Raw genomic sequence first — 14,403 nt, forward strand, 5'->3', positions numbered from 1 at the left:
CATCTTGAGAAGTTCTTAAAGACTTCTTTAAGATGTTGATGAGACGTCCAAATCATAAATAGGAACTCATTTAGAACTCATGAAGACGTCATTGTGCTATCTGGGAAACGTATTATTTTAACATATTAAATGTGTTCTATGTTCAAGGCCATAAGCGTAACTATAGTTTTTTGTAGTCATAACACATTTCATGGTATATTAAATATCTATAAACTGCTTATGGCGTTTCAATGTTATTTGGAAAGTGTGTTTATTTAGACTACACACTTGGTTAAACAGTGAGAGTAGAAAGATACATCAATATTTATTTTTGGGGTATTTATTGACCCAGCTTACGCCGGGTACACAAAAAATTTGTATAAGACTCATCAGTTGTTCCCCTCCACGGAAATCTTTAGTAAAAGGCGAAAGATTTATGCGTATGTTGAAGGGAAACCAGAGTAACTAATTTTGCTCAAAATATGGGTTATAAAAACTCTAACCCAAGTCTTCAGAACGGAACTAAATAAAATCATATACGCCATCTATCGTCACATTCCCGTACAATTCACAAGGTTTTCATCAGTAGGTATCTGTCTTGTATCCGCACTAAAATACTTGAACATATATGTATGACGAAAACCCAGAATATAAAAATTTATAAATTTAAGCATTGTCAAAAATCAAAATTTTTTAAAATTAATATTATTGATTATGAATTTTTTCTATATAAAAAAAATATGTTGACTGTATATTTTCACTATAAAATTTAATTATTGGAAATGAAAATAAAAACTTTGAATATCTAAATGATGCGAATAAAATTTCTAAATCAGGGAAAAATGTGAAAAACTTTACTGGAAAACCGGGAAATATCAGGGAATTTTGAAATCATTTCTTTGTGGCCACCCTGCTTGAATTTTTCGTCCAATGTCCAACTCAAAAAGTTGTCGTCAATTTTCAAGCAAAATTTTATTTCAATTTATGGTTAATTTTACTGATAGCCACCCTAACCATAAGTTAACTACAATCTACTGCCGTATTTTAAAAGTAACTTAAAGGTAAGTGCTGGAGAGCAAGCAGTTACCTTTAAGTTGACAGCAAATTGTCTGCAACTTTCTATTTAATTAAACTACAAGTATTAACGGCAGATAATGACGTTAAGTTGATTGGAAGTTTAACTTCAAATTGACGACAAGTTTTTCTAGCAAGTTACATTCAAGCTACTGCCGTATTCTGAAGCCAACTTAAAGGAAAGTATTATACAGCCAAGGTTTGCCCGAAACTTTCTCGTAAAGGTAGCCGAAAGTGTTGCTCTACAACACTTGTAGAGCAATGTCTGGCTATCAGGATTGATTCAAAAAATTGTCAAGTATTTTTTTACCGTCAAAATATATATCAGGGATTAAAATATATTTTACCATCTAAAGATAACCTAAAAAATAACAGAATTTTTTCTTATCTCCACAGAAAACATCTACATCTTTCTTAATAAATTCCCCTTTTATCTTCATTACCCCTTCTACATCATCACTGACATCAACAGCAGTGGGATAATAATTTAAATAAATGATTAGCATCAAAAACAAAACAATCTTATTATGCAAAGCATTAAACTCGTGCAACAAATGACGCATACAAATACTTTACACTAATTCCTATTTTCTCTATCGACAAATTTCTAAATACATCAATGTCTATTTATTACACATCAATACCAACTTAATATTACTTAATATACTCACACATTAAGTAATTTTTACCACCTTCTCGAGCGCAGTCGCACGCGTGGTCTCTTAACAAGCGGGTTTGCGTGTAAGGTAAAGGTAAAAGAGAGAAGAGAAGAGAAAGCAGCAATCAGCTGAGACAAGACAAAATGTTCATCCTTCAGAGATCTATTCTGTAAGTTCTTCTTATATATCTATATATATTTATCTATTAAAAAATTTATTTATCACTGATTCTTATCAGAGACGATAAAAAAAATTATTTTCTAGTTCAATAACATTCTAAATAAAAGTAAATATTTTTTTTTTCTTAGGGTTAATTGTTTTTTTTTAATTCCCTGGAGTTATTTGTGGTTTTGGCTCACGAATTTGTTTAATATATATATGAATAAAGAAACGGTATTATATTTTATTATTGTAAGCTTATACTATTATGTCGCAGCGCGGAGCTTAAAATAGATTTTGAATAATAAAATTTATGACTTGCGATCGATAAACTATAGAACAATTATTTGTAATTTAATAAACTGGTAATTCAATGTTGTAAATAATATGAGAGATAAAAAATATATTTTTATTATTGTAAATAAATAATTGAATATTGTATTTTATACGCGTGGTGTGTAATTGATCATGAACATGAACATGAATCATTATGAAGGCCAAGGACATTTATTTTTATAGTCCTTCGCTAGAAATTTATTTTTTATATTCTTTTTTTTTTCAGGTAATTTTTTTATTGTTATTTAGAAACCGATATTAGGTGGAGATTAAAAAAAAGAATTTTAATATTTTTTGCAGTTATAAAGTGAAATTATAAAATATATAGATTGAGATTATAGATAAGTATTTGTTTGAATTGTAGACATTTTATTTATACAATTTATCGCTCGGCAGATTTACTTTCGAACGAGTACCCACATGCCTATAGTTTAAGAAAAGAAAAAAATTTGAAATTTTGAAAAAAATTTTATTACTCATCCACTGATTTGAGTCAGTAATAAATTTGAATTCAGAATTTTTGTGTCAAAATTTTTAACTTTTAATATCAGTATTTTGTAATTTATTATCTGAAGAATTTTCATATAATTATTTTCTTGAATTAAAAATGAAAATTTCTGAATTTTTATTTGTTGTAATTTATTTCTTGTAAAATTTTCTTTTAAAAGAATACCCACATGCCCATGTTTGAAAAACCGAAAAATCCAAAATTTTTTTTTTTCAATTTTTAAAAAAATTTGATTTCTGTTTTGTAATTTATCTCTCGAAAAATTTCAATTCAAAAGAGTACCCACATGTCCATGTTTGAAAAATTTTAAAAATCAAAATTTTTATGTTCAAAATATTTAAAAAATTTTTATTTTTACTACTTGCAATTTTTTTCTTGTGAAATTTTTTTTCGAAAGAGTACCCACATGCCCATGTTTGAAAAACCTCGAAAATCAAAATTATTACTCTCCGAATTTTGAAAAAATTTGATTTCTATGTTTTGCAATTAATCTCTCATAAAATTTCCTTTCAAAAGAGTACCCACATGTCAATACTCGAAAAACAAAAAAAAGCAAAATTTTATATTATAAAATTATCCATAACAAATTATCCATAACAAATATGTCACTATAAAAATCCACTGAATATTTTATGATAAAATTTATGTCTTTTTTTTTTTTTTTTTTTTTTTTTAATTGCGTTGATTAATTTAAATAATACCTCAGGTGTAATCCAACTTGTAGATATTAAATATGAAGTGTTATATAATAAACTATAATCTTATCAACTGCAATTATCTCTAAGTAAAAATTGCATTTATCAATAAAAAAAATTTACAGCAAAAATAAAAAACAATTAAATAAACCGTGAGTTAATAGAAAATTCAATTTATTGTTGAAGCTCAATTGATTAGATTCAGTTGCCTATAAATGAATTATTTCCGGATTTTGTTGAGTCAATTGCGGAAGTTGTTCGTAACCAACATGGAAAATTTATTTTTCTAATCTAATTGTTTTTTTTTTTTTCCATCATTTATTTATTTATTTATTCTACTAGAATAAGTCCCCAATAAAAAAAAATTTTTTTGTAATTGAACCTTGAAATTAAATTTACTGAGTAATGCATTAAGTAGACATTTAAAAAAATTAAATATAATGTTACTTGATAATTAAATTAAATTACAGCTCAACGAGAAATGGAGCGTGGACACGAGTTCTACCAGCATCACACCCAGCAATTAAGGATGTACAGCACAGAGAAATTTATGAAATATCAGGAGATGTCGTGCCCATTAATATGGTCAAGGGTATTGGCCATCTACGGGATCCACGTCTGAACAAAGTAATTATTTTTTTGTCAAGTAAATTATCATAAGATTAAAAAAAAAAAAATTTAATTGTTATCTCTAATTTAAATAATTTTTATTCTATAATTAGGTAAAAAAAATTTTTTTTTTTTGTATGGAGATAAAATTGTTTACTTGCCCGAAATTTTTTGAATCAGGTAAATATTACGGGAGTACTAGACGAGCTTTGATAATTTAAAAATTTCATGATAAAAATATTATTGAAACTTTATTTAGAAATAGAAATATTGTTTTTGAATTTAAAAAAAAGGCGGGTTTAATTTTTTAATTATTTTTAAATTTGAATTGTAGATAATTTTTCTGATAAAAAAATGAAAAATTATTTTTAAGGTAAAAGATATAACTGGCAGATTTTGAAAATTTTAAACTAAATTTGAGGAAAAGTATTGATGAACAATTTGAATTTTTGAAAAATTATAATTATTGTTTGAAATCAAGTTCGAAATTTTCCGTAGGATATTTGAAATTTATCAAAAAAAAAATTATAGTTAGTTTTTTTCAAATATCTTTGTAAATATTCAGTTTTTCGAAAAATTGCAAGAATACTTTTTTGTAGTGCATTAAATTTTCTACAGAAAAGGTATCTTATACTTTTTTCAAAAATTCGATAGCTATTGAGATATTGAAAGTTTAAAATTTAAAAAGTGAGACTAAAATTTTGCGTTAAAAATTTCTTGGTTCCATTTAGTTTTTTAAAAATATCTCTTATATCTCTTATATCTTAAATTTTACAAGGTCCCAAACTCATTTTATTGTCAAAAAATCAAAATAAAAAAATTTTCCATGTTTAGTTAAGGAAGTACACGTTTTAACTTTCAGTATAATTTGTTTAGTTCCCCTCAGTGATAACAATTGATTGATATAAAAATATTACAAGGACAATGACCAATAAAAAAATAAATAAAATAACAATAAAAAGCAATTAATATTAATAATAAACTAGACCTTGAGTAAATATTCTTGACATGATACCAAAATATGAATATAAAAATAAATAAATATAACAATGACAAAGATAATTATATTTATTGAGCTCTATGTTTAATAATTAATATAACTATTATTTTTTTTTCTTTTTTTGTAGGGGCTGGCGTTTACTCTGAAGGAAAGAATATCTTTAGGAATCCACGGACTACAACCACCGCGATTTAAAACCCAGGAAGAGCAATTGGCGTTGTGCAAAGCCTCAGTGATGAAGTACACGGAGGATCTTAATCGTTATCTCTATCTAGTAGAGCTGCAGGTGAAACTGAGCGTCTGTTAAAACGCCAGTAATTACGCTTTATAAATATCAATGCCAATAAAGCAATATATATTTATATTTATATATAAATAAATAAATATTATTATATATAAATATAATAAATTATTTATAAAATAATAATATTAATGGGCAAGTATTGAAAAATCATATAAATTATTAACTAAAAAATCGTTCCAACGAATAGGAGAGGAACGAACGTTTGTTCTTCCGGCTCCTGAGTGAGAACATCGAGCAGATGATGCCTATTATCTACACACCGACTGTCGGACTTGCTTGCCAGAAATTTGGAGTTATTTATCGAAGACCTAGGGGATTGTTCATCACTTGCTATGACAAAGGACATATTTATGAAATATTAAATAATTGGTATGATTATTTATTTATTTTTTTCCCTAATGTTAATTTTGTGGAGAAAGGGATTCCCCCATAATATTTTTTGATGCTTTAATTTTATGTTAAAAATTAGTATATTTGCTTTTGAAAGAGTACCCCCAAGCTCATACCCAAATTATAGAAAAATATTTATTTTAATAAGAGTTCGCCTATAAAGTATGACGTCACATGTCATGAGGTAGGGTCATGTCAGATTTGTAACAAAATATGACGGGAGTTCGAGAGATTTAAAATAGAGAGTCAACTGATATAGAAGACAGTTTAAGAAAACTGGGTTTAAAAATTTGATATATATTTATATGGGATAGAATGCGGCTTGTAAACACGATAGTGTCGAAAATTCTAAACGGATTTGAATGAAACTTATTATTTTCATTAATGTCGAGCTCTTGAAATCGATCAGAACACTACTTTTTTTGGAGCTAGTTAAAATGAAAATAACTAGAAAGCAGTGCGGAATTTGAAAAAACTTTACTAGAAATAATTTGTAGGGAATGAAATTGTCTCCGAAGAAGTTCCTATGAAATTTAATGATAAGTCTGATAGTTTCGCCGGAAAAGTAAAAAGATCACGAAATTTATTGTAACTTGACTTCGAGTTCCAATAACTTTTGAACAGATGAATTTATCAAAAAATGATAAGAGATTCATTTTGTAGAATGTTTAATTTTCTACAAAAATATATCTTGACCTTATCTGTACAATCAGCCATTGCCGAGGCATAAAATTCCAAACTTAATAATTTTTTTTTCCCATGTTATTTAAATGGGAAATCAAAAATTACGAAGCGGAACCTCATAATATTAATATTAAGAGCTCAAACTTTATCGGGATGTTTTTTCATCATCTTGAACAATATTTTCACGGTAACAGAAAAAAAAAATTAATTCTTTTTTTTTGGCCCACCCTAATATTGAGCCTTGTGGTCGCAAGAGCGCCAACAATTCTGAACGGATCTAAATAAAGCTTGGCGCACATATTTTTCAAAATAGTTTATTTAAAATTGTTATTCAAGCTTTATATCATGAATTTTTAATGGTGCTTAGTATCATTAAAACTTTTAGCGGCTCAATAATAAATATATTACAAGAAATCTACTTCTATTTCACCTGCCGAATGGTCTTTTTGGTATAAGGGACGCGATATAGTACAAAAATTGATTTTTTTTAGTAGCCACATCATTACTTATCTACTTCCGGGTCATGTTGCCCTCGGCTCGATGGATCCAATGAAAATGGACTGAAATATCGAGCCGAGGTCAACACGACCCAATACAAATTGATGTCACCGATTGTCTTTATTTTCAAAATTTCAAACTATGTCATGTGGGTACTCATTTAACGTCAAATTGAAAATGATTTAACGCCCATATATTTAATATTATAATTTTAAAAATACAATTATTGATAGGCCTGAACAATCCGTCCGTGCGATATGTGTTACTGACGGCGAGCGTATATTGGGTCTCGGTGATCTTGGTGCTTGTGGAATGGGGATTCCTGTTGGTAAACTAGCCCTATATACTGCTTTGGCTGGTATAAAACCACACCAATGCCTACCAATTACCATCGACGTTGGTACTAATAATGAACAATTGCGCGATGACCCTCATTACATCGGTTTGAATAAACCCAGAAGTCAGGGAGCAGAGTACGATGAACTTATTGATGAATTTATGGCCGCTTGTGTTAAGAAATACGGACAGAATGTTTTAATTCAAGTAAACTAATTACTTAATTATTTTTTTTTTTAATAATTAATGATATTGTTAATAGATTTTTATATGATTTGATTTATTTTTAGTTTGAAGATTTTGGGAATCACAACGCCTTTAGATTTTTAGATAAATACAGAGATAAATACTGTACATTTAATGATGATATTCAAGGTACTGCTGCAGTTGCTGTTGCTGGAATTTTAGCATCCAAACGTATTACGAAACGTAAAATGTCTGATAATAAATTTGTATTTTTGGGTGCTGGTGAGGTAAAAAAAAAGAAGTTTATTATTGAAACTTCTTAAACATTGGGTTAATTAATTTATGTATATATTTGATTGATAAAATAAATAAGTATATGAATTTTAGGCGGCTATTGGAATAGCTGATTTATGTGTAAAAGCAATGGAAGCTGACGGTTGTACAGAACAAGAAGCAAGAGACAAAGTTTGGATGATGGACATCGACGGTTTGTTAACAGAAGGACGTAAAGTTGGTAACTTGGATGGCCATAAAAAATGGTATGCCAAAGTACATAGCGACGTTAAGTCGCTCATTGATGTTGTCAAGGAAATAAAACCTACTGTATTAATAGGTAACTTTTATACCAGATCAGTTCACAAGATACTGATTAAAATTTTATCGATATTGAGTTGGATTTAAACTCGAAAAATTTAAAAAATGCATTACTAAATTTTTTTTTCAAAAAACTTTAATTAGTTTCTGATAATTGCGAGTTAATTAAAGTCTTGCTACACGGAAAAAAATAAACTTTAAAAAGTAATGTTTGAAATTATAACCCGGAACCCGGGTGTCAATATGGGGAATTTTAACATTCCAAATGATAAATTTTATAATACGTGTCGTCAATTTTTTAAGTTTCACTAACGATTTTCAAAGTTCAAATAGTAAGTTTTCTTGCATAGAAATTAAATTTTAATATTCATTCTATAATTATTTACGTTTTAATTTATAAATTAAAGAATTACTATTTAGAATGATAGTATTTATTGATCACTTTATTATTATATTATGTGTCACTTTTTAATTTATATAGTTAATTTGTTTTCGTGTATGAAATTAATCGTATTTAAAAACTAATTATTAATGAAAATAAAGTAGACTGTGATTTTAATTTTTGACTTGAATTCATCCCTTGAAAATTAAAAGTCATGAAAAAATAAATTATTTTATTTAACAGGTGCATCAGCGGCTGCTGGAGCCTTCACACCCGAAGTCTTGAAAGAAATGGCTAAAAATAATGAGCGCCCGTTAATCTTTGCGCTCAGTAACCCAACTAGCAAAGCTGAGTGCACTGCCCAGCAAGCTTACGATTACACAGAAGTAATTATTAATTTATATAACATTTTAAATAATTCTACTGCATACTAATCCACTAAAAATTTTCAAGGGCCGCTGTGTGTTTTCATCCGGTTCGCCCTTCGGTGAAGTTAATTACAACGGCAATATTTATAAACCTGGTCAAGGAAACAATGCGTACATATTTCCTGGTATCGCATTGGGTGTAATTGGCACTGGAGTGCATCATATTACTGAAGAACTGTTTTTGATATCAGCACAAACTGTCGCTGATCATGTTTCAGATGAAGATCTTGCCCGTGGAAGTGTTTATCCACCTCTCGGTTCAATCAAAGAGTGTTCTATTGATATCGCCGTACGAATTGCCGAGTACGCTTATGGTCAATGTATGTATAGTTTATATAAATATGATATATTTTATTATTTATTTAAAATAAAAGTAAAATAATCCACTGCCTCTTGGCTTCGCGGTCAAGGTATGGGAAATTTATTAAATTTTATATACAATACATTACTTTAGGTGGATTGGCTAGTGAATACCCAGAACCTAAAGACAAAAGAGCATTTATCGTGAGTAAAATGTACAATGCTAATTATGACAGTCCGTTGCCAAATCTCTATGAGTGGCCGGGTCATTATGCTGAGCCGCGACAATTACCTGAAAAGTAAGTGTTTACTTTTATTGTTCTTAGAATCCCACACGCATCTTGAAATCCCATAGAAATTCATACAAATTCATAAAGACCCATATCGATTCCTATAAATTTATATCCCGAGTCAGTGACATGAGAAAGTATTCCTATAGATGAGTTCCTGTACACTTCATTATATTTCAAGGATTCATGATTCCTATAGGAATTCATTTGAATCCATAGAATGTCACTTATATTCTCGGACAATTTATATAAAAATTTTAAATCGTAAATTGGCATATATATTTATCTAAAAACGTCTTGCTCACGTAATCTTACTTCATTTTATATTTTTAAATATTATTGCATTATTGCATAATTTCAAAAATATAAAACTCATTGTTATTTTATATATACAAATTTCACTGCTTAAATTTGCATCCGTCATATCTATTTTATTATTTATTTATTATTAACTTTTGTTTAATTAGTAATATATATATATATATATATATATATATATATATATATATATATATATATATATATATTAGGGTGGTGCAAAAAAAACCGACTTTTTTTTTTCGATCTCGCATGAAAATTTTTTATTGAGCTGATTTTTGGAGAAGCTTCTTAAAACATCGTAAACTAACAAATTTTCATAAGAGACTCGAAAAAAAAATAGTCGGTTTTTTTGGGTTACCCTAATATATTTGTATATATATAATTATTTATGTATTGTATAAAGTTGCTTATCTGCTGCTTTCCATTTCTAAATGTTTTTCTTTTTTTTTTTTTATCATCTTTTTACAGAAACACTTATGAAATACGTCATAATTTAAAACATCTATAACTGCAATTTCTACAAAAAAAATATTAAATAAGTACATGATTATATGTTTTTTTTTTTTTTTGGTTTTTTTTCCTGCTGTTTTAAATATTTCAAGACTAAAAAATTTTATTTAGATATAAAAATGTTGAATTTCTTAGAAACTTTAATAGCATAGTGTACTGTCGTTAATTAAAAGAAAAAAAAATTAATTTTATAATTATATTCAAATTAGAAGTATATAAAATATCAAAATACTGCCTTATAAAATATTGAATTTAGATTTTTATTAAAATGTACAAAGTGTAATTTTATAAAACTTTTTTTCTGTTAATATTTTTATAAACTTCGTCATTTTTGGTGCATCAAAAAAATTTAATTAATGCATGTTATTTTTGAATTGCATTGAATTTTAATCAAAAATATTTTGAGCTCATACTGCTGTTAATTTTTGCGACGCAATTTTTTATCTGCTTTAGTTTTAAATAAAATGTATGTTCAGTATTTATACTGAAGTTTGAACTCAACTAGCTATCAAATAATTGAAATATTTATTTAAAAAAAAATTATAATTAATTTATTTATTTAAAATTTTTAATTAAGTAAGGAAAAAGCCTCTATACCCGCTCACCTTTCATTAGAGTGACATTAAATCACTCAATATAAATTAAAAAATAAAATGAAAAACCATATTTATTTTTTTATAGTTATTTTTTGAAGTTTCGAGTATTAGAATAAAATTTTAGTTTCAAGAATAATGTTGATGATTAATTATTATTAATTTTTAAATAAGGTCCTTGAGTGTACCCATAGTCGCTCACTAAAAGTTGTCATGTACCATTACTCGATCAACACATGGCCCTATAGTCGCTCAAAGACAATATCAATAAAACTATGATAAGTTTATTGATTTGGAAAATAATTTATAAATTATACTACTTTATTCTTTCATAATATAAAATTTCATGAATTTTAAAAATGTATTTAATAAGATATGGTTACAACAATTCTTAAAAAATTTGACGTAGCCTAAATTTAATCTAACGAATGAACGTTAAAGTAAAAAATGCCCGGTTGAGCGCGATTTTTAAAACGTCATTTAATTTAAATTTATTATCTATTATAAAATAATTTGATACATCATATTTTAATATATTTATATTCACAAATAATTATTTATCAATAATAATATTTTTAGTTGTCCTTTTTTTTTATAGAAATTATAAAAAAACGCCTTAAATACCTAAAGTGAGCGACTAATGGTACTGAGCGGGTATTGGGGATTTTACCTTACTTAATTTTATTTTTTGAAAATAGAATACTTTTTAATTACTGCAGAAATTTCAAACTTCAATATTTTAAACTTTAGCAAATAATAAGTGATCATACTAATTGTTAAAGATTAACGTGAATGAAAATTAATTTTTGTATTTTAAAAATTAATTAATCAAATATTTATGAAGTGATTAATAATGTATTGTTTTTTTTTAACAGATTATAATCATAATGACAGAGTAGGCCATTGATGAGATTAAAAAATAATTTATTACACTAATAAAAAAAAATGTCTCCAAGTTACAAGTAATTATTTAATAAATTAATTTATTATTTATTTATAAATAAAAATAATAATTTTTTGTCGCGGAATTAAACAAAATATGAGCAGTCCTCAAAATAAAGGTGAAAATGTTTGAAATTTGAAAAAACATATTTTTAAAAAATTTATATATAAATATATATAAATTTATTGATATGTAATAATAATTAAAATTAATTACTTCTGCGTGGTTTTGAAAATAACAATTTATTGTTTTAAATAATAAATATTGATGTTATCTAAAGTATTTATAATGTTGTACTTAAAAAAAAATTAATAACAAAAAAAAAAGAAAAGAAAAAAAATATAAATTCAATTGAATCGCAAAACTTCCAATAAAATAATAAAATATAATTTTTGAATAAATATTTTTTCTACATACAGTGAATTGTAAACAGTTAAATATATATATATTTACTACACTGCAATTTTTTTTCTAATGAAAATAAGATTGGAAACTTTTTTTTTCTTACGTTAATTATTGTATTACATCAACAGTATTAATATTTATTTCAATTAATGAACAATAGAACAGAATAAATAGTATTTATATTAATGAAATAGTTAAAAAAAATGATTAATTATTATGTACATCGAACTGTGTAAGAAAATGATATGTTTTTTGATAAAACTGCCATATTTAAGATACCCCGATTTATTAATTTAATAAAAGTTGAATTTCAAAAAACAAAAAAATAAATAAATTTAAAAAATGAAAGTATAAATGTTTTACGATAATATTTGAATTGCAAACAATTTGATGTAATGATTCTAACAATTATATAATAAACTGTAATTTAATAAATATGTAATTTCAAATTTGTATTTTTGTTATTTTATTAATTTTTTTTTTCATTTTCAGCTTCGCAAATCTTAAAACTTAGTAAATTATGTTTTTTTCTAACGGGTAATTTATAAAAACAAAAATTGTATTAATATTTAATTGTGTAATTGGTGTACTAAATCGTTGTTGGTAAAACGGAATACGATTATTCTAACAAGAACAGATTCCCGGTAAGAAATTGCGCCAAGTACACTCGTTGTCATTAGTGCCTGGCCCTCTGTCAGATGAAGATTCTATAGTCCAGGGGACCAGGTATTAATGACAACGAGTGTATATGATCAAGATTCGTCACATAGGGTAGAAGTACCGTCTGTGGCCACTGCTCCATTTTTTGACATTTGATACTTGAATTAAAAAATTAATTGTCATTGCGAATATTACAAATTATTTTATTTTAAATTTTTTAGTATAATTGAATATATATATATGTATAATTGAATATATGTATAAAATGACCCCAAGATATAAATAAAATACAGATATTATTTATGTATTGAAAAAATTCATGAAAATAAAAAAATTTCAAAAAAATAAAAATTCAGCGAGTTAGGGTACATTCGGAAATGCTCTAGCTCTAGCTCCTCGCTATATGGCAACGTTTGACAAAGTAATTGATTTACTAATTACTTTTATTACTTACGCGGTAAATTTGAATATTTGAAAAATAAATTATTAAAGATTTGAGACAAATTAAAAATTATACGTTTAAATAAAATGGCGGCAAAATATGATAGAAAAATATTTAAAATATAGAAAAAAAAACACAAGTGTTTAAACAAACCTTGGCGGGGAAATAATATGCAGAAGGGTGTCCTAATACACTTGGAGATTCAATTTGAATTGCTCCAAGTGTATTGCAGCTAAACAAACGTCACTTAACTGCTATTTCCCACCAGACGATGCCAGATGATTTTGCTCAGGAAATTGGAAAATATCAGCATCAACAACACTAAACACTAGCACTGAACACTTAACTACACTACAGATACTTTACACAATTTAAATAAATAAAAGATAAATTTTACAATCACTGCACAATTTTACACGACTTAACTGTAATACTGTGTTTCAATTCAAATGTAAAGAAATATTTGGACTGCTACTGCCGTTGTCGATGATACTAACTGCCGCTATCGAACCGTCAGTTGATGCACAACAATCGACTTTGCAATTCATTGACTGCCCCCACTTTAGCAAAAAATTAAAATGTCGACTACAGCGATGCGCAGTAGCGTCTTGGCGCGAAATTTCAAAATTGAAATTTAATCATTTTATTAAAATTCATTTGTGTCAATAATTATATTAATTTGACTAATAAATATAATCAAAATTTTTTTGTTTTTCATTAATAATTTGTTAATTATTCTTAGTACTCGTGCGGTAAATTTAAATATTCGAAAAATAAGTCATTAGAAATTGTAGAAAAATTAAAAATCGTAAGTCAAAATAAAATAGTGGCAGAATATGATAGAAAAAAATTTTAAATATTAAAAAAAAACACTTGAGTGTTTGAACAAACCTTGGTGGGGAAATAATATGCAGAAGGGTATCCTAATACACTTGGAGATTTAATTTAAATTGCTCCAAGTGTATTGCAGCTAAAAAACGTCACTTAACTGCTATTTCCCACCAGACGATGCCAGATGATTTTGCTCAGGAACTAGGAAGGTATCAGCATCAGCCATCAGCAACACTTTACACTAGCACTGAACACTCAACACTCAACTGCACTACAGACACTTTGCA

At 26.7% G+C, this 14,403-nt stretch overlaps 1 protein-coding gene and 1 non-coding gene across 4 annotated transcripts; one reads left to right on the forward strand and one right to left on the reverse strand.

Moving 5' to 3' along the window:
• Nucleotides 1-324: 324 nt before the first annotated feature.
• Nucleotides 325-444, reverse strand: LOC128667696 (U5 spliceosomal RNA). The gene has a single exon (XR_008403646.1). It is a non-coding gene; the product is annotated as a U5 spliceosomal RNA (small nuclear RNA).
• A 1,128-nt stretch (nucleotides 445-1,572) lies between these two features.
• On the forward strand, nucleotides 1,573-12,208 carry LOC103574850 (NADP-dependent malic enzyme). Of its 3 annotated transcripts, none has more exons than XM_008554396.3 (11): nucleotides 1,573-1,881; nucleotides 3,881-4,037; nucleotides 5,147-5,305; nucleotides 5,511-5,692; nucleotides 7,129-7,438; nucleotides 7,522-7,704; nucleotides 7,805-8,030; nucleotides 8,637-8,779; nucleotides 8,847-9,141; nucleotides 9,276-9,420; nucleotides 11,711-12,208. In XM_008554396.3, exons 1-11 carry the CDS (start codon nucleotides 1,856-1,858, stop codon nucleotides 11,715-11,717), a joined length of 1,833 nt encoding a protein of 610 aa, XP_008552618.1. In that variant the 5' UTR covers nucleotides 1,573-1,855; the 3' UTR covers nucleotides 11,718-12,208. The 3 variants fall into 3 exon arrangements, with proteins under 3 accessions (XP_008552618.1, XP_014297654.1, XP_014297655.1); XM_014442168.2 differs by lacking the exon at nucleotides 11,711-12,208 and adding an exon at nucleotides 10,201-10,486; XM_014442169.2 differs by lacking the exons at nucleotides 1,573-1,881; nucleotides 3,881-4,037; nucleotides 11,711-12,208 and adding an exon at nucleotides 10,201-10,589 and having other exon boundaries at nucleotides 5,243-5,333.
• The last annotated feature ends 2,195 nt before the right edge of the window (nucleotides 12,209-14,403 follow it).

The sequence above is a fragment of the Microplitis demolitor genome, chromosome 4 (genome assembly GCF_026212275.2).
Source record: "Microplitis demolitor isolate Queensland-Clemson2020A chromosome 4, iyMicDemo2.1a, whole genome shotgun sequence".
In the NCBI taxonomy this organism is placed as follows: domain Eukaryota; kingdom Metazoa; phylum Arthropoda; class Insecta; order Hymenoptera; family Braconidae; genus Microplitis; species Microplitis demolitor.

Excerpts from the sequence above, each read along its gene's own strand:
- LOC103574850 (XM_014442168.2), top strand. The coding sequence starts at position 1,856 with ATGTTCATCCTTCAGAGATCTATTCT. Across the intron at positions 5,306-5,510 it reads TCTATCTAGTAGAGCTGCAG|GAGAGGAACGAACGTTTGTT; the intron begins GTGAAACTGAGC and ends TCCAACGAATAG. Across the intron at positions 7,705-7,804 it reads TATTTTTGGGTGCTGGTGAG|GCGGCTATTGGAATAGCTGA; the intron begins GTAAAAAAAAAG and ends TATGAATTTTAG.